This window comes from Cervus canadensis, chromosome 4 (genome assembly GCF_019320065.1).
Source record: "Cervus canadensis isolate Bull #8, Minnesota chromosome 4, ASM1932006v1, whole genome shotgun sequence".
Lineage (NCBI taxonomy): Eukaryota > Metazoa > Chordata > Mammalia > Artiodactyla > Cervidae > Cervus > Cervus canadensis.
The window spans coordinates 29771723-29796290 of NC_057389.1; the positions used below are offsets into that span (position 1 = coordinate 29771723).

Genomic DNA, 24568 nt, shown 5'->3' on the forward strand with positions numbered 1-24568 from the left:
TTGCTTAATAAGATTAACCTCCCTGGCAATGTGTGGTGGTGGATTTTGATGAAAACATTATCGGAGTGAAGGATTATCGTATAGCACAAAAAAACAGAGGGGGTGGTATTTAATTAACTTATTGCCAATATATCTTGATTGTCTCTTTGAAACACTGGAGAAGTAGTCGATTGGAATTGATTCAGCTTATCTAAATGTATAGAATTGGCGAGGGTGGAGGAGATGGGTCACTGAGTAAAGAAATTCAAACCCAGGGTCACTGCCTTTTGAAAGTGTTAGTTGGGTGTGTGAAAATGTAAACCTTTCGAGTTGATTTTAAAACCAAACTTTTCAACTTAGGAAGAGATGGGATCTCTTTGGTCACAAAGAAAGTACTGTTTTGGTGTTCAGAAGAAGGTGTTCCAAGTTTTATCTCAGCTTTAAGCAATTTGAAATGCTCAGACTTTATCATAAGAGTTCTCTTGACATGATTCACTGGTCAGGGACTTCCCTGGTACCAGTGGATAAGAATCTGTCTGCCAATTCAGGGAACAGGGGTTCCATCCCTGGTCCGGGAAGTTTCCACATGTGGTGGAGCAACTAAGGCTCACAAGCCACAATACAGAGCCCATGTGCCACAACTACCGATACCTGTGTGCCTAGAGCCTGTGCTCTGCAATGGGAGAAGCCGCAGCAATGGGAAGCCCGCGCACCTCAATGAAGAGTCGCCCCTGCTCGCCGCAATTAGAGACAGCCCACGTACTGCAACCAAGGCCCAGTGTGGCCCCAAATAAGTAATTATTTTAAAAACCACTGGACAATGATTTGGCAACCCCTTTGCTGTCTCAGAACTCACTTGGAAAATATTCTTTTGTGTGTGACGTTATGTGACTCACACAATGTTTTCCAAAGCAGATTGCATCTGGGGGAAAAATTCTGGTCTTTTCCAAGACACTGTGGAAAATGTTCCTTTGTTCATTTAGAGACATCATGCTCTCAGTTAGGACTTGTTCTCTTTGGGGAACCTTCTGCCCTGCTGGTGTGGGAGGCTCTAGTCTGGTGGGGGTTGGAAACAAAGCTTAACCACACATGGGAGAAGAGGCGGACCTCCATTTATGAAAGTTAATGCCTATCGGGGATTTCCTTTTGTGAAGACTGCTATTTTCAAAGTGTGCATAACCTCAGTATGTATGCACACATAAAATATATTCCTGTGCAAAATATATGCATATTCACTTTTCAATGTATATTCTGCACTCTTTTCAAAGGAAGGGGTGCTGATTTGGAGAATAAAGGACATTTGTGGATCCGACACAACAGAATCTCCCAAAAGCAGTGTTTCTCAAAAAGCAGCGTCATGGACATTTTGGATGGAAAGACTCCTCATTGTGGGAGGCGTCCCTGTGCACTGCAGGCTGCTTAGCTGTATCTCGGCCTCTACCTACTAGATACCAGTTGCATCTCTTTTAAAAGTGACAATCAAAAAGTCTCCAGACTTTGTCAGATATGTCCCTAGGGGGCACAGACACTGCAGCTGAGAACCACTGCACTAAAGGGAACTCAAGTTACATTTATGGGTGGTGTCAAGTCCTAGAGGAGAGCAGACTGCAAATCTGGGGCCAAGAAATTTGGCTCCTGGCTTTTGGGTCAGGGAAGACAAAATATACTGTTCATTTTCAGGTCTGGTTTTAGTCACCTGATAATGGAAAGCACATAATTTCATCCTCAGATAAAACTTTTTCATGCTTACTTAGAGGTAATTCAGTGTTTTGATTAGGATAGATGAGGAGAGTGATTCTTCAAGCCTGGATCAAAAGATGAAAAAGTCACACCTGAAGCACTAGCACAGCTCCAGAGAGAGTAATTTAAGCAACATTAGCATCTCAGGGATGACTAATGTATACCTCACATAGAGGTATACATTAGTCTAGAATCTTCTCTGTGGAAAATGCCTCATCTCGGAAAACCCCAACAACTCCCCTAAAGATGCACATGACAGAGACCTGAGTTCAAATTGTATCTGCCTACTTGTTTGATTTGGGGTAAATTTCTTGTGTTCTTTTCTCTCTCTCTCCCTCTCTGTTTTAACTGTACTGTGCAGCATGTGGGATCTCAATTTCCCCAACCAGGGATTAGACCCGTGCCCCCTGCAGGGGAAGCGTGGACTTCTAACCACTGGACTGCCAGGGAAGTCCCAGCGTAAATTTCTAAAACACCCTGAGTCTGTTTCTCCGAGATAAATTTTATCCCTTTAGAGTTATTGAAGTTATACTGCATTAAACCTAGCACACAATAGGTGCCCAATAAATGTTTCCCTTCCCATCATTAAAATATCTCTCCAGGGTATTTTTAAAATGTGGGGTGAACTGCCTTGTGAGCTAAGAGGCAGAGTGAAAAATTCTGTGTTTGGATAACCCTTCCAGGCAACCTCTTCCCTTCCTGATTTCTGTCCTGAATCAAGCATCCTTCTCCCCCCACCCACATGGCAACCTGCCTCATAGTGCCATTGGCTGCTAAGTCACTTTAGTCGTGTCCGACCTTTTGGGACCCCGTGGGCTGTAGTCTGCCAGGCTCCTCTGTCCATGGGATTCTCCAGGCAAGAATCCTGGAGTGGGCTGCCATACCATCTTCCAGGGAATCTTCCAGACCCAGGGATCGAACCCACACTTCCTACCTCCTACGGCTCCTGCACTGCCGGCAGATTCTTTACCCAGATTCTTTACCGCTGAGCCATTATTGTCCTTTAATTGCCCCACAGTCCCACTTCCCCAAGGTTCTGTTGTCTCTCCTCCTTCTTAGCACCTTGTTAGCACCTATTTTTTTTCCTGTAAAAATACAGTTGCCTGATTGCTTTCATAAACATCCCTATTGTCCCCCTTCGCTGTTCTGCCAAGAGAAGCTTTGTTCCCGAGTTGTCAAAACTCCTTTCTCTTCTCTCCCAAAGTGGAACCGCTCCGGGTCTTTCTCTTTCATGCCTTGCCAGGCGGCGCTTCCTCCCAGGGGAAGCTGTATCTCTCCCCTCGGGAGAGGCTCCCGTCTAGTGGCACGTGCCGCCTGCTGCTCTCAGCTTTCCCCATCAGGCAGGACTTCCTCCTCCTGCTGCTGCTGCTGCCGCTCCCGCCCCGGCCTTGAGATGCTTTCAAGTAGCTGCAGAGCCTGCCAGTCGCTGCAGATAGCTTAGGTATGCACATAGCTCTGAGCCGGCACCTTGCCAGCTCCCAGCGGCTCCAGCCAAACCCAGCTCACAGACAGGGACAGCAGACAGCTTGGAACAGGGGCACCTGGAAAGGGCAGTTCTCTTTCCTCCCCTTTTCTCCTTTTTTTGCATACCTTCCAAGATTTGGATCAGAAAACCTGAACCAGGTGGCGGGCGGAGCTCTGACTTTTCCTGTGACCTCAAGAGGGCAAGCCGCAACTGTAACCTCACCTTTGCCTCCAGATGGCATTGTTGCCACATCATCGCTTCCTGGTAAGCCGGTCCTTATCCCATTGTTAAAGGTGTGTCCATCTGCCGGCTGGAGTTGCCAATTGAGTCCGAGCAGATGCATTGCTGCGGGAGAGACAAAGTAATGAAAATATGAATAGATAATTCAGCAATGCAAATGTCAAGGGGGAGGGCCAGGTGCCTTTTTCAAGCAGCTGCCTTTGAAGGAAGCTGCAGTTCAAAAATGGCTTGCCCCAGGCCACAGGGATTAGCTAAGTGTGGAAAGCAAGTAGGTCTGGGTGGGCTGGGTTTGCTCCTCCAGTGGAAAGGAAACAGCCTTACTGATGGTGGGACAGCATCCCTGATGGCTGGGTGGAGGAGGAGGGAGGAAACCCCTCCCTTCCAAATGTGCCCCCACAAAGGGGAACATGCCCCTTTGGACTCACTGTGAAGGGTCTTCTCTATTCTGCTGGGCCTTTCCTGCTCTCTGGACAGAGTAATTTATAGACTGGTGGTCCAGGGGCATTGACAAGGAAGGATAGTTTCCCCCAAACTGCTCAAAATCTAAGCCTGTTTCAAATCGAGCCTCCCCAAGTGGGACCAGAGCGCTGGTCTGGTTCAGGTGTGCTGAAATACCCATGTAGCCCCCAGTAGCTGCAGTTCTCTTGGTTGCTGTTGTTTATAGTTATTAAGTCATGTCCAGCTCTTTTTCTACCCCACGGACTGTAGCCCAGCAGGCTCCTCTGTCCATGGGATACTCCAGGCAAGAATACTGGAGTGGGTTGCCATTTCCTTCTTCAGAGGATCTTCCCGACCCAGCTGTTGAACCCGCATCTCCTGGTTGGCAGTAGTACTGGCCCACAGGGGAAGCCCACCTCCCAGACTATTTCAAACTTTAAAGATAGTTTTCCGTCCCAGCCCTTCTCCTGATGAGTACCTTTCTGCCTACAGTGGAAAAAGCCTGGGGGTAGCATTGGAATGGGGTCCTTCTCTAGAAATAGTACAATGACAATTCCCTGTTTTTCCCTCTAAAATCCCTCCCACTTGCCTCACCCCCACACTTGCCCAGAGTACAGAATGAGACAGAATTCAGAACATTGCCTCTTCTTTGCTAAGCAAACAAGCATGCCTGCAAACCTCTCCCTTCTCTCAGAACATCCCACCCTCGCCTTGATTCATGTCAATGTATGGCAAAAACCACTACAATATTGTAAAGTAATTAGCCTCCAACTAATAAAAATAAACAAAAAAAAAAAAAGAAAAAACTCTCGCTTCACTCCTAGGCATGCCTCAAGCCTCCAGATACACACTTCCTTCTTGTCGTTCTGTCAGTGCCAACTCCCCACGTCCCAGGTCGCTGAGCAAACTCAGTGCCCACCTACATCTGATGGTTCTCAGTGAGCTGTTTCTACTGAGGAGCACGAAAGGCAAGTCCCACACACCTGCATTCTTTCGAAGTCCGGATCTAAGAAATGCTTCCTTTGCGAAAACACAAGGAGCTCCCTTCCCTGCATAGTTCTCACCCAGACAATAACCACCCCGTGTCTGTCTGGCATTTCAACCGGACACAGGTTGATGCCGTTGCTCTGTTTCCAGCACGGCGGGAGAGAAAGGGCTGTTGACAGCGAAAGGTTCCAAGTATGATGCGGGGATGGGAGAAACAATTAACCACAGGAAACGCAATTAACAATGCTTAGGAAATTGTTCACACAGCAATTAATTCTGCTTGCTTACCACCACCTAAAGTCAGGCTGCATTGTTTTAAGGTTAGAAAACCTGTCTTCAAACTTTACAGCTCAGATTGATGGCCATGGATGAAGGTGGCAAGGTGTCCTTGGGGGCATGTCCGCTTTTTTCTTACACACGCCCCTATCTCATAACCAAGTTTTCTTTCTCTACATTCCTCTGAAGTGCACAGCCCACTGTTGCAACTCTTCGAGATGATTCATGCTAATAAGTGACATTCACTGTACACTTTCCGTCTGGGTAACACCTAATTTTCTCCTGCAGTTTATCTATTCTATGTAGGTCACTTACTTGAAGAGACCAGATCCGATTGCCTCAAATAATGACATATTTTCAGCGTACAGAGGTCAGGACATGAGAACTAATTGTGGCAGCTTCAAGATAACGATAGCATCTGATTTGTAATTACCAGGTGAAGGGAGCCAAGGAATTAGCTATTTTTAAATGATTTTTTAAAAACTTACAATTGGTTCTTGGGGCTCGCCTCAAAACAGCTTGCTGCTGCATGGGAGATGCAAGGATGGTCTCTGTTTTAAGAGAGATGCAAACAGATATTGCCGGTCTAGCTGGGGCCCAGGCCTTACATGATTTTGCCTTTTCAGATTTAGAGAAGGAAGTGGGGGGTCCATCAGTCAAAGAGGACAAACAACCTCCCCAGGTGCCTTCTCAATATGAAAACTCTGGTCAAAGCTGCTCCCTTCTTGTTGCTGTTTAGTCACTTGGTCATGTTCGACTCTTTGAGACCTCATGGACTGTAGCCCTTCAGGCTCTTCTCTGTCCATGGGATTTCCCAGGCAAGAATACTGGAGTGGGTTGCCATTTCCTTCTCCAGGGGATCTTCCGACCCAGGGATCAAACCTGGGTCCCTGGCATTGGCAGGCAGATTCTTTACCACTGAGCCACCAGGGAAGTTCCTGTTCCCCTCTCCTGGTACTCAAACTTGCCAGTTCAAGGCGTAGAACATGCTGTAGCCATCAGCTTTGGGAGATCAGCCAGCAAGCAATATCCCAATCTTACTGGATAAAGAGAAAGCATCCAGGAAAGAGTGGCCTCTGTTTGCAAAGATGCCTGCCCCCCCTTGCTTTTTATCTTGGGTTCCACAGCATCTCTTTATTAAAACAAAAAGGTATTCTGAAAACAAGAAAACCCCAGGCGGGGTGAGCAGGGTTCGGGTTGGAGTATATAAGTAACTTCTCAGAGAACTCCCAGAAGTGAAAGGAAAACTAAAGTGAGAGGAAGATTGGAAAAGGACAAGAGCCAAGTCAACGATGCACAGGCTCCGTCCTCCCAGTAGAAGCCATGCAACTCAAGTTGCAAAATGAAACTCAAGTCTGGGCGTATGTTCTGTTGTTGAGGTGAATGTTAAGTAAAGAAATGAGAACTATATCAGCTGTAGAACCACCGTCTCTTGGTTTTTTCTTTGGCGGGGGCGGGGGCGTCTGAAACAGACATTTGCTTGTACTTTGTTTTCTCTTGGTCAGCTATTCTTCCCCTCTTACATGAGTAGGAAAATGAGACTCTCTCTCTGGACTGTGGGGATGGACGCAAGTGTCCTTAGGATAAAGACTCAGGGGAGCTGTGAAGTAAATGAGTTCCCTGACTAATGAGAATTCTGCTTCTTATTCTGCTACTGATTGGCTTGATGGTGGGGGCTGAGAAATCAGTCTCTCAGCCAGTCTCTCTCTTTACCTTTTGTCAAGGTTTCCCTTTACAGGTATGATAATGGCTGCTTAGGGCCAGAGGGAGGTTCAGCATCTGCCACCCCCTGAAGACTTAGCAGAATGTCTTGAATATAGAAGGCGCTCCATAAGTGTTCATTAGAATTGGTAATGACACATGGGGGCAGATGTGAAGAGCTGGATTGTAGGATATGGTACTCTGATAAATAAAAATTACAGAATATATATGTGTAAAGGATGGAATGAAACAGTGCTGGCAGTAATACAGACGCGTCTGTGAAGAGAAGCGCTTTGATGATTAGGATATTAATACCTGCCGCCAGTCCTTGGATCCCTGCTATAAGGCAGCCCCGTGGCAGACATTCTATAGATATTATGTCAAGGTTCACTGCTTATATTTGAGGTGGGTGCTATCATCATGCCCACTTCACAGACAAGGAAGCTGTTGACTATCGAGTTTGATCACAGGGGGCTTTTGGAATTGCAGGAGGATTACAACATGAGGTGGTTGGCTGCTTCATACTTCATAGTGATCTGGTTACAAATTCTGGTTTGCAATGGGATCTTAGCCAACCTGGTCCCTTATAACTCATGATTAATCTCCCTATGGTCTATGAAGTGCCATTTTATTGGGCTGGCCAAAAAGTTCGTAACATTTTATGGAAAAACTCAAATGACCATTTTGGCTGGCTCAATATATAGTCAGCATCCTTTCCCTGGGGCAGGGGGTGGTTTACAGCTCCTCACCTCGTGATTTCACCACACATGTTGCACACCTTTTCCCTCTGCCACATGATCAGCTTGGGTCTGGAGTGAAGACAGCAAGGCCTGGAGCCATGACGGATCAGTGATAGAATACAGAATGAGTGCAGAAGGGAACTGTTACTGTTGTAAGCAATGGAGAGTTTAGGGCTCTTTGTTACAGCAGCATGCGTGAGCCACTCTTGACTGATACATTTAAGTATACGGGATAGGAGAAATTGTACTTTTGTATGTTAGGTGTCTGTGCAGTCCTTAGAGTTATTTATTTCAGGGTCAGGATCCTTTCTAAAAACCAGCTGGGAAGAGTTAGCATATATATATTTAGGGCCACTACATTTTTTTCTCTATGAACAACAAGTAGCTCTTTAAACATTAAGTGAAGATATTTCCAGTTCTGATCTGCTCTCAGAATCAGACTTAGAAAGCCAAGAAGCCTCAGGGAAGAAGCCCATTGTTTTTTCATCTAAAGATTTTAGGTGAACACTGGCCTCATTATTTTCCTCCCAAAGACATCTGGATGCAGTGGGGGTGGTCCCCTCCTCCGCTAGCCACAAATGCTCCAGCAGCTCATCCCAAAAGGTCCTGTTCAGGCCATCTGAGGGTCAGGAGTGAAATGAGTTTGGGAGACCCTCTACCTAATGTTATTCGCCCCCCACCGACAGACAAAATGCACAATTTATCATGATTTGACAGGCTCCACTCCAGAGAGACCTTGGGATGGAACCAGGGGGCTCCACGGGTCAGGAGGGACAAAAGAGGAAAAGCCTCCAAGTGGAAGTTCATGTAACGCAGGTGGCAGCCGGGAAACCAGCCACTAAAAACACAATAGGAAAACAGACTCTGAAAGTGTCTTTGACTAATTGGAGAAAACTTTCATCAAGTATTAAAAATGCACCAAGGGAGGACCAACACCACACACAGACCCCAGATTTCAGCAGGAATAATAAACAGACCTACCTGGAGTGAGGGTACTGTTTTCTCATTGAACTTGCCTGTGTTTGTGCCAGATACGCTCTGATTGAAATACTCAGGGGGAACCAAAGCAAAGGGAAGGTGGAGGGGCTGGTGGCAGGTAAAAGAATTCTCTAGCAACCACAAGGGCAGGAGACTGGAGGCCTGGAAAAGTGGCAGCTTGGAACGGGGGTTGTCTGAAATAGTAATTAGGCTATGTGTGGGCCCTGCTGGGTGCCACTTAGAACCTTCCAAGCTCACTGGCTGGCAGAGGATCAAGTTGACAAGAGGGCCAATCAATATGTCAGCAACACTTCCCAGAGAGCTGCTCAGCCCCTGCTTGACAAAGAGGGCAAACACAGGGGCCATGGGGGTTCTGTGTTTGCCGAGCAGGTCCCCAGGAACCAGGGCTATCTTTAAAGATCAGCTTTGTCGATAAGTAACTGGAGGAAGAGATTGGGCTTTCCCTTTGAAAATGGAAGCCTTCAGGCCAAGCAGAGCTGAGGGAGAGGGGCAGGGAGTTGAGCTCGCCCCGTCTTGTGGCTCAGCCTGGGAGCAGATTCGCAAGGGCCTTAGAGATGACAGCAAAGCTCCTTTGGAGACCAGGCGGGCTGATGGGGAGGGTCAGGGCTGGGTCTTCCCACCCTGACATCAGCAGATCAAGCCAACAATGCCAGGACTCCCATGGGAAATGTGCCCAATTTGGAAAGGGCCCCTGTAGAGAGGAGAGAAAGAATCCCAGTGGAATAGTTTGAGCTCTAGTGCACCAATGGTAACCTGGAACTTGCACAGGCAATCTGCAAAGGCACTTTTGCAAGCAGTAGTGAAAATTAACACATGCAAATGAGCCCACTCAATGATGATGGTGACAATTAACATTTATTTTGGCACAGAGCCAGGTGTTGGGCTAATTACAGTGTTTGCATTATTTATTCATCATTTATCATTCAGCATATATTTATTGAGTACCTACAGTATGTTAGGTATGTATTCCTAGGTGCCAGGAATAAAGCCATTTAACCAGACAAATCCTTTGCTCTCATGGAACTTACATTCTAGAGGGAAACAGAAACTAAACATGTAAGTCAAAAGTAGGGTCTAGGGCTAGGAAATGCCAGGACATGGGGGATGGGGAATTGAACCTTTTTTTTTTTTTTGCTTGTTTATTTAAATATAGCGGGAGACCTGGGTTCGATCCCTGGGTTGGGAAGATTCCCTGGAGAAGGGAAAGGCTATACAATCCATGGGGTCGTAAAGAGTCGGACACAACTGAGTGACTTTCACTTTCACGTAAATATAGTAGTTTAGTAGTAGTTTTAGTCGCTCAGTTGTGTCCGACTCTTTTGTGACCCCATGGCTTGCCAGGCTCCTGTGTCCATGGGATTCTCCAGGCAAGAATACTGGAGTGGATTGCCATTTCCTTCTCCAGGAGACCTTTCCGACCCAGGGATCAAACCCAGGTCTTCTGCATTGCAGGCAGATTCTTTACCATCTGAGCTACAAGGAAGATCCTGTTTAAATACAGACCAATCAAAAACAATGTCTGTAGTGGGATGGGGAGGGAGGTGGAGAGGAGTTTAAGAGGGAGGGGACATAAGTATACCTATGGCCAATTCATGTGGATGTATGGCAGAAACCATTATAATACTGTAAAGTAACTGTCCTCCAATTAAAAGAAAATAAATGAATAAAAATGACGTCTGTGATAGGTAACATTTGAGCCAAGCCTTGAAGGAAGGAAGGAAGGAAGGAAGCAATTTATGATGACATCTGGGGAAGAACATTCCAGGTTGAAGTGAAGTTAGGGGGAAAGGAGAGTGTGGGGTGCTGGAGGGGTCAGTGATAGGGAATGGGTGCCCTTGGAGGCTGTCTGCCGTGTATTTAGGTGAGATGGGATGACAACGGAGGGGTCTAAAGTGCATGAAGGCTCATTTACCTCATTCTGACCCTGTGAGGTGCTCATATAATCTACGATTTCTAGCTAAGGAAATTGAGGCTTTGGAAGATTAGCTCATTATTGACCAGGGAATTTTTGTAGAAACGAAGGCCTATGGCCTGTGATTTGTTTTGAAGTGAACACTGAAATGTCTCTGGTCAATAACACGTGGGTAATTACATCTCTGGTCAATAATGTGGTAAGTGACTTGCCCAAGATCACAGAGCCAGTAAATGGGAAGCCTGGGGTTCTGACTGGGACACGTGTACCTGCAGAGTCGACCACCATGCCCTCCAGCCAGTGACTCCCTCCATCAAGTCCTCACTGGAGGCCATCGGGCCCTCTGAGTTCTTTAAATGAACCACAGCTTTGCCAAGACTGAACAAGTCAGGTGGGCTACGGAATCTGTTCCTAAATATTGTCAAGGCTCACTCGGGAACAGACACCTCCTTTTGTAAGCAGTGATTAGTCTTCTATAAATATAAAAAAACCAGTGTGCTATTTAACTTAAAGGCATGGCCATTGTCTGGAGAAAATAAATCTGTGTGGCAACTTCAATTTACAGTCTGACTGCCCAAGCATCAATATGTTTGGTGACTTTTTCCAGGGTCGGTTTGCTTATCATCCTTTGGGGACGCGGTAGACGACAGCATGTCTTCCGACTTGAAGGAAGGGGTTGCTGCAATGTATTAATTATCCTTCTGAGGAAGGCTGTTAGTGCCAAAATGACCTTGTGCCTAAAAGAAGAGCCGCAAACAAAACCATGAGAGAGAACATTCTCGGAAATGCCTAAAGTCTTAAAGGAGTTTTAAAAATTAAACCTTAAAGGAGTTTTTAAAAAATATCCCTTTCAAACGGCCATGGTGAAGTGATTTCTTTTATTTTCACCCTACTGTACTGCGATACGCTGAACGGAATAAACCTTCAAAGCACTTCAGGGAAGTTCCGCCCACAAATCCCTTTACTACTAATGGGATTTCTGCACCTATCTCCCAAGAATGCTCTGAAAACTTACTTGCCTGTGTCCAACTTCCGGCCCGCAGGTTCCAAAATGGTCGCAAAGTTTACAGCCCAGGAATTACACGGAAGAGAAAAGATGAGCTGTAGATAACCATATCAGAATCCTGGCAGGACCACGGGTAGTGAGAGGGGCTGGGGAGAAACGGACTGGCCTCGATCCCTCTACCTGCGCGCTCTCATCCTCCAGCCATGCTGCCACAACGGTTCCCTGCACACGCTTTGTCTGTGCCTTTCTAATGCGAGTCCCTCGCAAAAGTGGGGAGGATTTCTGGCCCCTCCTGCGTGTCTGCCATGAGGACAAGGAGCCAGTTGCATGAGGCAGCCCTGGGACCAGAGAGCAGTGTGTTCCTGATGCAAGAAGAATCCACACGGAGGGGCCAGCGCATTAATCTATTCTTGTGACAGGCTTGGAATGGTGCAGCGAGTGGGAAGCGCTATGAGATTAATCAGTTCCTGTGTTCAGAGGAAACGAATGGGGCTCCTTGCCGCTCCGGGGTGCACGGGGCCCCCACGCTGGTGTCAGTCCCACTCCCGTTGTCCCCTCGCACCCACGGCACTGCAGATGAAAACTGTGAACAGTGCGGGTGTGTGCTATCTGCTGTTCTCCATGACCTCTAACAAGGCCCCCCCGGCTCCCAGCATCCCTGGGCGGATCGATACGTAAGACAGGCACACACACTCACGGCCACTTTCTGTTTCTCTTGTGGGGACCCCAGGAATACACTAGAGGAGAGGCAATGCTGCTGGAGCCTCCCATTGTCCACCGAGCCAGCTCATCCTCCGGCCGATAAAACACACACCTGGAGCCATTCAACACACAGAGCATCATTTCCCACCCCAGACTACTCTGTTCCTGCTGTTATTTTTCCCGGGAAAGAACTAAAATAAAAGCCTTTCTTTCTCCAAGAAAGGACCCATGTGATCAAAATACCTTTAGAGAATGATAATATCGGTAGGTTTTATTCTGCAAATAAATCACGGTCTCGGATTTTAAGAGCTTTTGTGATAGCAAAACACATCCCCACAATCCTTACACATACACCTCAATACATCTTTCTCCCCCTCGCCTCCCCCTCCCCCCGCCGCCCCCATGAAGATTATCATTCAGGGTTGACAACCCAAACAATATTCAGCTCTCTTCAAGGAACGCCAACCAGCAGTCCTGTTCAAGAGGGTGCTGGTCCCTAAGACCACCAACCAGGAGGGAAGGCGACATGGGCTGTGCGTGGCACGTGGCCGCTGGAATCCTAGGAAGCAGACATTGTGAATGTTTTAGAGGATGAGATGTCATATCGATCAGGAGATGTGCTGTTTGTGCTGGAACAAAGAGGGGGAACTCTCTTCTGAAAATAGCCTTCTGTAAGAGGGAGCGAGGAGAGGGTGCTGGAAGGTGACAATTAGGGTGGCGGCCCTACTCTGTTCTCTCAACTGCTGCAAATGAGAAGGAGGGTCCAGACTCACTTCCTTCCCTGAGTCCCAGGCAGCCCCCAGCACACTGCTCCCGGTGAGCCTTCTGATTGAACTCAGAGCCCATAGCCAGGCAGCCTGAGACTGGCAGCCAAGCCAGAGCGGCTTAGCAACAGGGTAAAGAAGAGGCTATCTCCCTCTCCTGAGTCCCTGAGAGATTCAGCCCCATCTGGGTTCAAAGCCCTGCACTACTAGTCATAAGTAGATGACCTTGAACCAATGAATTCACCTCTCTGAGCTTTACTTTCCTTAGCTAGAATAAAAGCTAACATTTTTATAAAGTACTGACTCAGTGGCCAGTACTGAGCCATACCATAAATCTCTTTACAATAAATCCAGAGGTGGGTTCTGTTATCATTCCCATTTAATAGATGAAAAAATTGAGGCCAAAAGGTGTTGGGAATTTTGCCCACATGGACAGGGCTCAGAGTTGGGGCAGCTGATTATGGAATCAAGCACATGCTCTCAGCCATTTATATCTCTATGGGGAGAGCGGTGATCAAACCAACCTTGCAGGGTGTAGTCGGTATGAAAGAGGCAGGAACCTGGGGAGATCAAACATGCAGGAGGCATGTCTCACTTCCTGTTGGGTCTCAGGCTAACTTTTATTAAGCCCTTAATGTGTGGCAGGCATAGATTTTATGGAGTGTGTACATTATTCTCCCATTTCACAGATAACAAAATTGAAGCTCAAGGAATTGATGTAACATGCAGCTGGTAAGTGGTTGAGGGGTGATTTGACCCTGAGTCCCATGACACCTAGAGCCTGAGTACGGACTGCATCACCCAGCTCACAGCAGGACAACTGTCAGCTCAAGTCCAATACCAGCGGAGATGGGGGATGTATATTCATCTAGATAGTCTTCCCTCATTGGCATGAACCCCTTATCAGGGGCAACTTTGTGGCTTCCTTTCCTGCATCGCATTAGGATGGAAGAGCCACAGCTGAGATGGGCTCAAAGGTCATCTGGTCCAGACCTTTGCTTTACAGATGGTGCCCATGACAGCCAATGACTGGCTGTGCCTGGATTTGAAACTTGGTCTCTTGATTCTTTGTCTGGTGCCCTCTCTACTGTCTCTTCCATTTCCTTAAAGACAGAGAAGCTGATGGGCAATGAAATGCCTTAAAAAACAACGAAGGCACTGCAGAGAAGCCATCTTCTCTCACCTAAGATTTTTATTACTATTATTTGCAATGCAGGGCATGAGCAAAAATAACATGTTAATAAATTAGTCAACAAACTGGGCATTATGGTTCTTCCTGATCCTAAATTCATTAGCTCGGGTTTCTATTGCAAAGTACTTCTGCTGCAGAAGTTCATTCACACCTGGAATCTAAAATCACTATTTTTCTATTTATTTCTACCTGGTCCAAGGATGCCATGGTTGATAGAGATGTGATCCCTCCTGCGTGTGAACTTGGTAATTTTTCAGGAGTGAGAAATGAGTTGAAGAAATAAGGATGTTGAGCAAATCCTGTATGTAATTCTCATTTCAATTTGGTCATTTGTTCAGCAAAGCCAAATTAGGCACATGGGGAGGCTGCCAGTGTTCTTTTCAATTTTTAATTTCTGACATGGTTCACTCAAGGATTTTTTTCAACTCAAGAATAAAAAATCTCGTGTTAGCAAATTGGACTTGATCTTTCTCTTAAATGGTTTTTAGTTAAGTGGATTTCACATGCCTAACCTGTAACATTTAAAACTTGATTCTGATGGAAAGAAACACTGAATTTTAAAAGGAGTTAGTTCTCTCCCCCAGAGCCTGATCATAGAGTGGGAAGTGAAAAGTTCCAGAAATATGGTAATCCTGGTTCTCTGATATGCTTAATATTAATAAGGTCAACTTTTTACTGGGAAAAAACTAGTCTAGATAAAAAGGGATACCTTCTTATTGTAATGCAAGCCACCAGTATCCATCAAAAGAGTTCATTTTCATTTACAATAAGATAAATGACACTGCTAGGCTTATTTTGAGTTTTTGACAATTTACTTAGTAGAGCTAATTCCAGGGGTTTTATAGGACACTCAAGTTCCACAGATTTCTTTCCTACTGAAGGTACACGTTGGTTTCAACAGGTAGCAGGATTGTAACCACCAGGGCATTTCTGGCTTATATAAAGCATTGAAATGACAGCAGAATGACATTCTATGCACCCTCTCTCCTCTCTTCAGTTGGTGATCCCTCCCCACCTTGGGTACAGTGAAATGTGGTTCTGACAAAACAATAAAAGTTCTTTAAACAGAAAACCATGTTATATTCCTTCAGCTTTTAAATTTAAAGGAACTACAGTGAAATAAAGTGAAAAATTTAGTTCACATGTGGCTACTGGACAGAACAATTCCAGACCATTGGGGCTTACTGGGGCTCCTCTAGGCCCATTTCCTCCTCTTTGCTCCCAGGATATTTTGTGCCCACATCTCTCAGGGCATCTACATCTTTACGTGGTAATAACTTATTTGCTGGTTACCCTGCTGCTGCTGCTGCTAAGTCACTTCAGTCGTGTCTGACTCTGTGACCCCATAGATGGCAGCCCACTAGGCTCCCCCGTCCTTGGGATTCTCCAGGCAAGAACACTGGAGTGGGTTGCCATTTCCTTCTCCAATGCATGAAAGTGAAAAGTGAAAGTGAAGTAGCTCAGTCATGTCTGACTCTTAGCAATCCCCTGGACTGCAGCCTACCAGGCTCCTCCGTCCATGGGATTTTTCCAGGCAAGAGTACTGGAGTGGGGTGCCATTGCCTTCTCCGGCTGGTCACCCTACCTCTCCTCAAATTGAGCCATGAGCACCTTGACAGGTGAGAGTGAGTCTTTACCCAACTCATTTCAATTTGCCTGTAATGGAGGAGACCTGGGTTTGATCCCTGGGTCGGGAAGATCCCCTGGAGAAGGGACTGGCTGCCCACTCCAGTATTCTTGCCTGGAGACTTCCATGGACAGAGGAGCCTGGCAGGCTACAGTTCATAGGGTCTCACAGAGCCGGCCATGCCTGAGCAATTAACACACTTTTCAATTTGCTGCAGCAGCCTGTATCAGATTTAGAACACATTAGTGTCCAAAAAATATGTACTGAATAAAAAAATGACTTGATAAGTTGTGTTTAAAAAAATGCAATTAACAGAGGTCTTACAGTGTACCAGGCTAAGAATAATCATGGCAATAGTCATAAACACTATCTACTGAATCCGGACTTTGTATCAGGCTCTCAATTACTACAGCCATTTCTCATCTGAATATCCAGTTTCCCCAAAACATCATCTTCCAGGCAGGACTTATTATTTCTGTTTTACAGATGAGAAAACTGAGGCTTAGGGAGATTAAATAACTTAACCTACTCTCACATAGCTACTAAGTGCCTGAGCCAGGAATACACAGATATTTCTCAATCCCTCACTGGCGGTTCCCTAACCTCGGTCATCATGGACCATGTTCCTGATTATTTACTAAATCCGATCTCCACTCATGCTATTATTTCCTCACTACATTTTATAATCACCCCCCTTAAAATTTTAATCCACTTACCCTCATCCCAAAATAGTATCTGTGAAATAAAAAGCTTGATGTATTAGTTGTAAGGCTTTGTGATACATGACAATAAACATAGAATTACTGAAATAAAGAAGCTTGCCCACACAGTTCACAGTTACACTGCGTGTGTGCTACCAGTGGTCTGCCTCTCACACTGGGGCAAACACTAACCCCTGCTAGACTGCCTCTAACTTAGAACATTTGTCTTTCTGTTTCCAAAGACCCACCATTATTTCTGTGTTTTTCTGCCCTCTACAGTAGTCTGAGAGGAAAAAAAAGAAAAACCAAAAACCAAAAAACACCAGCAGTAGAAGAATGGGCTGGAAAGAAGGCTGCTCATGCCTGTCTTTTGTCATATTTTTTAGATGGATAAAAGCAAAACATAAGTGAACCACAAGACCTGACCTCCTACACAGTCCCTCCACCTTGAGGCTTGCTCTTTATATCTTCAGAGCCAGAGGGCTAAGACGGCTTAAGGCAGGCTGGATCCAGGGGGTCAGTCCTTCCTGCCGAGAGCCTCTCCACCTTATGCCAGAATCATGCCAGGAGAGTCTGGAACCTGCTAGAATTCAAGAGTCCTGATCCACGCCACCTGCTGCTCACAAACATATCCGTTGCCCAGACCACCACGGATGTCTTCCTGGACATTCCTGTTTCTATTTAACTCACAAATTCACCGGCAATCATTGAGTACCTACTATATCCCAGATACTACAAACCCGCCATGCAAATCTCTTTCCTTTTTTTAAATTTTGTTGAGGTAGAGCTGATGTAGAATGCTGTGTTAATTTCTGCTACATAGCAAAATGCTTTAGTTGTATGTCTATATATTCTTTTTCATATTCTTCTCCATTATGGTTTCTCACAGGATACTGAATACAGTTTCCTATGCTGTATGTTGTTGTTCAGTTGCTCAGTTGTGTCGACTCTGAGACCTCATGGATTGTAGCACACCTGTCCTTTACTATCTCCTGAAGGACCTTGTTGCTTACCCCTCTTGTATATACTAGTTTTCAATGCGATTTTCAATAAGAATAATAGTCAACACGAATATAGTGGTTGCTGGGTGCTAGACACTTCTAAGAAGGTTAAATATTTAGGCATGAAATATTTGATAGATCAAATGTGGCAGAATATCAGTAATTTTCAATGGTCCAACTTAAATATATTAATCATTTATTACAATAGCTCCAGAGACAGATACTTTTATTATTACTCATTTATATCTGAAGAAACTATAGGGGTGGGAGATTAAGTAACCTGCTCATCCAACCACCAGTAACAGAGCTGGGCTTTGAATTGGAAACCCTGGCTCAGAACACTTAACCATAATGCATTCTGCCTCTCAGAGTAAAAGTGTCAAAACAGAATGCTACTTTCTTTCTGCCTAAAGACTAGAAGCTACACTTCAGGTGCATTGCGGGTAAAATATACTTTTATGGAGACAATGGAACATGTAGTTAGAGCAGCTTAGCAGCCAAAAAGACTTGGCTTCAAGCCCAGGTCTCCCTGGCCCTTAGGGTATCTGCAAGATTCTGGGAAAGTTTTGTTTAGTTTTTTGACTTCTCTGACCCTCAGTTTCCTCATCTTTAAAGTGGGAATCTTCACACTCCCCGGAGAGATCGTCACATTTAATGAAATACAGCATGCCAAACACAGAGTTCAGCTTGACAGAGTTACAAGCTCAATAAACAAGTTATTGTGTGGACTGGCCAGAAACAACACTGTCTATTTGGAGAAAAGTATCTTTCAAATTCCAAATCGTCTGATTATAAGCAAATAGTCATCCCTAAACTGGCAATGCCCTGCCTTCTGAATGAAAACCTCAGAATCCGATGTGGAAAAATACTTAGGGGTCATCTTCTCCAGACTCATTTTACAGAAGAGGTGACAGAGCCCCAGGAGCAGGGGTTAAACACCTTGGCAGGGAGGCCAGGCACTGCTCTCAAGGAGCACAGACCCCTGACCTCATCCGCTTCCACCTTGCTGCTTGGACTCTTAAAGTCATCCTTTTGGGGAGACGCTTTCAGATGGGATGTCAGACCTGCTGACCCGACTCACAGGTTCCACCCGTGTGTGATGTCACTGGCAACACGAAGCAGTGCTGGGAGGTGCAGATGGGGTGGGAAAGGGAGGTGAGGGGGGGATTCTAAATGATTTCCATCAACCTTCTCCAAAGCCACCGCCAAAACACAGTCCAAGCAAAACCAGCATCTTTTCTACGCAAATGTAACTTCAACACAAGCCCTCCAACCTCCCTCTTTCCACCCAGATTGCCACCTTGAATCCCTTCCTGTGTTAATATTCAGGAGACGCTTCTGTGTAAAAAACATTCAATAGCAATATTTCCTACATTTACCCTGATAGTCACAAATTCAGCCTGCTCACATGGTTAGGTTTGTGCAGTGTGGGAGAACTCAGTAACGAACCTCTCCTAATCTTTGACTGTGAGCCTGGTGCTGAGCCAGGCTGGGGAGGGGAGTGGTTACCGAGACACTGCTGCCCTCCAAAAGCTGCCTGTCCAGGCCAGTGGTTTCAGGCCGTGGTGCCCAGACTAGCAGAATCAGCATCCTCTGAGAACTTGTTAGGAAATGCAAATTACCGGGCCGCACTCCAGACCCATAAATCAGAAAATCAGGCACGGGTGGGGCTCAGGTATCCATGGATTAACAAGCCGTTTAAGAGATTCTGACGGATGCTCAAGTCGGAGAACTACTGGTGCTGTACCAACAACCACTGGTGCTGACAGCAATGAGTAAAGCAGAAGCAGAAGGGTGGGAACAAGCTCCCCTTGTCTGTTTCCACAAGGGTGGAGGAGGCGAGAGCCCCAGAACCTCCCGCCAGGTGTGTGAGGTCTCTGCCCACATGGGAACAATGTCACAACCAGCTAGGAAGACTTGCAAGATGGAAAAGAGATGCTCAAGCCAGAGTGGAAAGATGGAAACAATGCCAGACCCAGACCTGAGCCAAAGTGAACACAGAAGAAGGGGAAGTTCCTCCCCAGCCTGCCTCCTCTCCTCCCAGGGTCTGCTGTCTGTCTGCTCTGCCTGTCTGGGAAGACCAGCTATCAGAGACCCACCACCTCCTCCAGATTCAGCAGTGCCTCTCGTATGAGTGCCTTCCCATCACACTGAAAGCTTCCTAGACTCCCATCCAACTCGCTCAGAACTTTGCTTTCCCAACGATCGGCCACTTCAATGCATATGAATTCAATGAATGTCCTCCCCCGCTTACAGCGACTTCACATTTTCTACCATTAATAGATGTGTAATTAGAAGGGAGATTAAGCCAAACATATAAACTCTCAGGGTGAAAATTTTAGGCAGTGTGCCTAAAACTGGGAGATATTTTCAGAGAGACAACGTTTTAGACAAAGGCTCCAAGATGGCACAAAGGGAGGGTTCCCGCCTCCACTCCCTGGTCAGCCCTGACTGCTGACGTGCAGACTGGGGGCGGGAAGGTCTTGGCGGATCTGAGCTGTGTGCGGCAGAAGCACTGCGGCCGCTTCCTCCCATCAGGCTCAGAGCTGTCCAAAGAGATGCACTGAGGCAGTTGTGGCAGGGACTTCTGACAGGGAACATCTGTCTGTGAGCATTCTTGGAGCAAATTCTTTTCTTCTTTAGTCTGGGAGGCTGCACCCATGAGTTTGAGCTTAACAGCCATGTACTGGCTCAGGCCCATTAAGGCTCAGCCCGACGTAGCTTCAGCAGAATAGGGCAGTGTTTGGGAGGCTGTTAAAACAGTTCATGGAAGTGCGGGAGGACCTGGCCCACCAAGCCCTGTCTTTATTCTCTATCAGGGGGCTTTCTCCACACATGGTGAACCATGGCCACAGGGAATACCAGACTCGTCTTCCCACCCTCTTGGGCCACCAGAGAACAGGAATTCATTTTTCCAGCTTCACTTTCAGACGCCTTAGACAAGGACTCTGATTGTCTCAGCTGGGGTCACAGGTCCTGCCTTGGGCCTGTCACTGTGGCCTTGAAGGAAGAGAACACCGTGGGCCTGAACTGAAGATAATACACAGAAGGTGCTGTGTATAGAGACCTGTCAGGTGAAGATGCCACATCTGGGCAAACAAAAATACAGGAGGCTAGTTACATTTGAATGTCCCATGGAATATTTAGGACATACTAATTCTAAAAGCATTATGCGTTGCTTATCATATTTCATTGGGGTTCTACACTGAATCTGGCAACCTTGTCACCAAAAGAACTGGTGGGAGTCAATCAGGGTTCCTATTTTGTTGAACCAGTTTGGTTAAACCCTTGGAGAAGTACAGAGTTCTTTGTGGAGCAAAGTACTGTCCACACCCAGAGGTGCCCTGACACTCCACTCCTGGTTGTGTTGGGATGGCCGTCCACACAGATGAGAACCTGTGGCAGGCATCTGCATTCTTCACCAAGTGTAAAAACTGTGGCTGTCTGGTGTGTAAATCTCGTGCATGATACTTTTAATCAACCATATGGATTCCCAGATGGGACCTGAGGATTTTATCAGAAAATTCATCTAGGATTATTAGAGGGATGCAAATTATACCTACAATTAGCTATTCAGCTCACACAGGTCAGAATGGCCATCATTAAAAAGTCTACAGATAAAGTCTAGAGACAGTGAGCAGAAAAGGGAACCCTTCCACACTGTTGGTGGGAATGTAAACTGGTGCAGCCACTATGGAAAGTAGTATGGAGGTTCCTCAGAAAGCTAAAAGGAGTCACCATGTGATTCAGCAATCCCACTCATTGACATTTATCTGGGGAAAACTTGAATTTGAAAAGATACAGGGAACTCTATGTTCATTGCAGCACTATTTGCCATTAGCCAAGACATGGGAACAACCTAAATGCCCATTGGCACAGGAATGGATAAAGAAAAGGAAATACATATATACAATGGAATACTGCTCAGCCATAAAAAAGAAGAAATTAACACCATTTGTGACAACATGGATGGACCTAGAGATCATCATACTAAATGAAGTAAGTCAGAAAGAGCAAGATAAATGCCATGTGACATCACTTATATGTGGAATCCAAAATATAGCACAAGAGAACTTATCTGTGAAACAGAAACAGACTTACAGACACAGAGAACGGGACCTGTGGTTGCCAAGTGAGGGGGAGAGCCAGGGAGGGATGGATTGGGAGTTTGAGATTAGCAGATACAACCTATTATATATCGGATGGATAAACAACAGGGTCCTACTGTAGAGCACAATATCATATAATAAAATTTAATGGAAAAGAAAAACAGAATTCAGCTAGCATCAAATTGATATTCCACTCTTGCCATAGCCCCCCAGAGACATCTGATAGTCAGCATGATACTACCTAACTGGTCCAGGTCCATCTCTTAGGCTGGGTGTCAGTGCCCTCTTTCTAAAAGGCTCACTACAACCCATTCATAAGGTCTCCTCTTCTCTTATCTCAGCTGAAAACCTGAAACCTAAAGATCTCTGCCCAGTGGCTCAGTGGTAAAGAATCTGCCTGCAATACAGGAGACCTGGGTTCAGTCTCTGGTTTGGGAAGATCCCCTGGAGCAGGGCACGGCAACCCACTCCAGTTTTCTCGCCTGGAGAATCCCACGGACAGAGAAGCCTGGCAGGCTACAGTCCACAGGGCCGCCAAGAGCTGGACACGACTGAAGCGACTTTGCACGCATGCAAGCAAAGATCTTCTGCAAGTTCCATTTCTGCCAACAGTGTTGATTCCTGTAAATATTTACCAGACATGTTCTGCAGTCAAGGCACAGCCATTTTTTCTGTTCCTTCTGGAAGGAGGTTTATTACACAAAGTAATAGGTGATGTCTTCTTACTACCACATCAATCTGCTATAGTACCCGTGTGCTGAACTTCCCTGACAGCAAGAACAAACAGTTGTTACTGAAACCTTCCACACAGAGGAAAACAGTAAAACCAGAAGCAAAAGCGAAATAGCAAACAAAACTTTTACAGAGATTTATTCTCTGTTAGACTACTGAACACAAGACAGAGCAGCCCAAAGCTCGAGTTCAATTATATTTTCTAAAGCAGGAACGTCAAACAGTTCAACCTGATTTTTCCTTCAGACAACACTGTCTTATTTTGCTGATAAGGGATGAGTTTTCAGCACCAAGTACCTCCCAAAGAACCCTGAGCTTTGGGGTGAAGTACTGGGCTCGGATTTAGGATACACAAAGCCGGTCCAGGGCAAGGTCAGCATAGGCGAGACTTTGGGCTGAATAACTTTTTTCTATGTGTTCTCCCATCTGTTCTCAGGAGCAACGGTGCCTGAAAAGCTCTGGGTGAATGAACTGATAGTTAGTGAAGCAAAAAGCTAGTCTAGGGGCCCATGGGAAGCATGTCTGGTTTAAGAGCAAGACAGTATTTCTTTTCCTGGGAAGGCTCTATACATTTAGAACAGATTCCTTAATCAAGTGCCAATGATCTCAGACTTGACCTCCAATGTTCCTTCCACAAGGCCTTGTGCTTCATACAGTGGTCAGGAGCCAGCTCTCCTTGAGTGAGGGCACTTGGCTCCAAACGGTCTTTCTGAGAAATAAGTTTCAGTGCATGTGGGACCACTTTGTCCAGAGAGGGGATTATCATTTTAATAAGTGGCTTTAGCCAATTAGTTTATTTTTTGCTGAGTTTGTTTTTTTCCCATTCCACACTCCTAATTCGATATCCTTATTTTACATAAAACTTGGAAGGCTGACTGACCCTCCTAAGGATTCATGCATGGGGTGTGGTGGGCCCTATTATGGAAACTGAGTAGACTGTTTAGGGGTGATGAGATACACTTCTCACATGGACTCTCTTTACAGGTCGACTGTGTGTATCCATGTATATGTATGTACATGTGCTAAGTTGCTCAGTTGTGTCTGACTCTCTGCGGCCGGGGACTATAGCCCACCAGGCTCCTCTGTCCATGGGATTCTCCAGGCAAGAATACTGGAGTGGGTTGCCATTTCCCACTCCGGGGGATCTTCCCAACACAGGGATTGAACCTTCATCTCTTGTGTCTCCTGCACTGGCAGGGGGATTCTTCACCACTAGTGCCCCCTGGGAAGCCCATGTATGTACACAAATGTACACAAACATAAATGCAGATATGTCTGTATATACATGTGTGTGTGTACACATACACACACATATGTATCTCCCTGCATGTATGTATTTGTCTTATGAGTGATTTGTCTTCATTAGTTCTATCTGGCTTTGTTGCGGTGTATTCTGGAAAGGCAGTGACTAGGTATATCTGGCTCACTATTGTACCCCTGGAACCCAGCAGAGTAAAAATGGTCTCTATACACCTCCTTCCTTTGCCAAGCACTGTGCTAAGGGTGAGTCAAAAACTCTCTCATTTAATTTCCCCCAAACTCCTATGAGACAAGTACTATTATTATGCCCACTATATAGGGAGGAAACTGAGTCTCAGGGAGGCTTAGCATCCTGCCTGTGCTCATGTAGCTAGTAAATAATTAAAAAAAAAACAACACCCTGGGATTTGATCCCAAGCAGTCTGGATTATGGAGCCTGTTTTCTTGCCTTATACTGGAAAATACTTGTTTTATAAATTAATAAATAAATGGATGGCTAGTAAGATTAAAGCACTGTATGACAAAACCATGTTTTCACCCTTAGTTATTAGGTGCCAAAATCACATAAAATTCTCTAGAAGTACCACCCATTCCAGCATTTCTCCCTCTGACTCAAGTATGTGGTTTTCCACACCCTCTACAGCTCATTCTGACTTTCAGAGTCTGCGTTATTCTCACAGTTCTATTACCCAAACTCCCTGTTATGGGATTGCTAATTGCTAATCTCCACATCAGTGGATAAATGTTTAGGTGGACACTGCTACTGCCTCCTCTTTTTAGAAAGGTCTTCAACATTTTAGAGCAGTCTTCAACATTCAAAGAAACTGTGAGCCATACCTCCTCATCAAGGACAAGTTTCTTGTGATGAGCTACAGACAGTTATGCATCCTGAAAATCCAGGTGAGCCCACCTGATCTCACACCTTGAGAAAAGCAAATGAATACACAAGATCGAAACCATGTTCATCTCTGGACAACTGAGCAGGCCACTCTGAATT

The 24568-nt window shown here is 45.8% G+C and overlaps 1 protein-coding gene across 3 annotated transcripts in view; it reads right to left on the reverse strand.

Annotated features, from left to right (window-relative positions):
- TENM2 (teneurin transmembrane protein 2) overlaps nt 1–24568 on the reverse strand; it is a 1360160-nt gene that overhangs the window by 231947 nt on the left and 1103645 nt on the right. For all 3 annotated transcript variants that reach the window (XM_043464766.1, XM_043464768.1, XM_043464767.1), the window contains one exon: nt 3407–3529. In XM_043464766.1, the coding sequence (XP_043320701.1) occupies nt 3407–3529 (123 nt within the window). The remainder of the gene's footprint in view (nt 1–3406; nt 3530–24568) is intronic.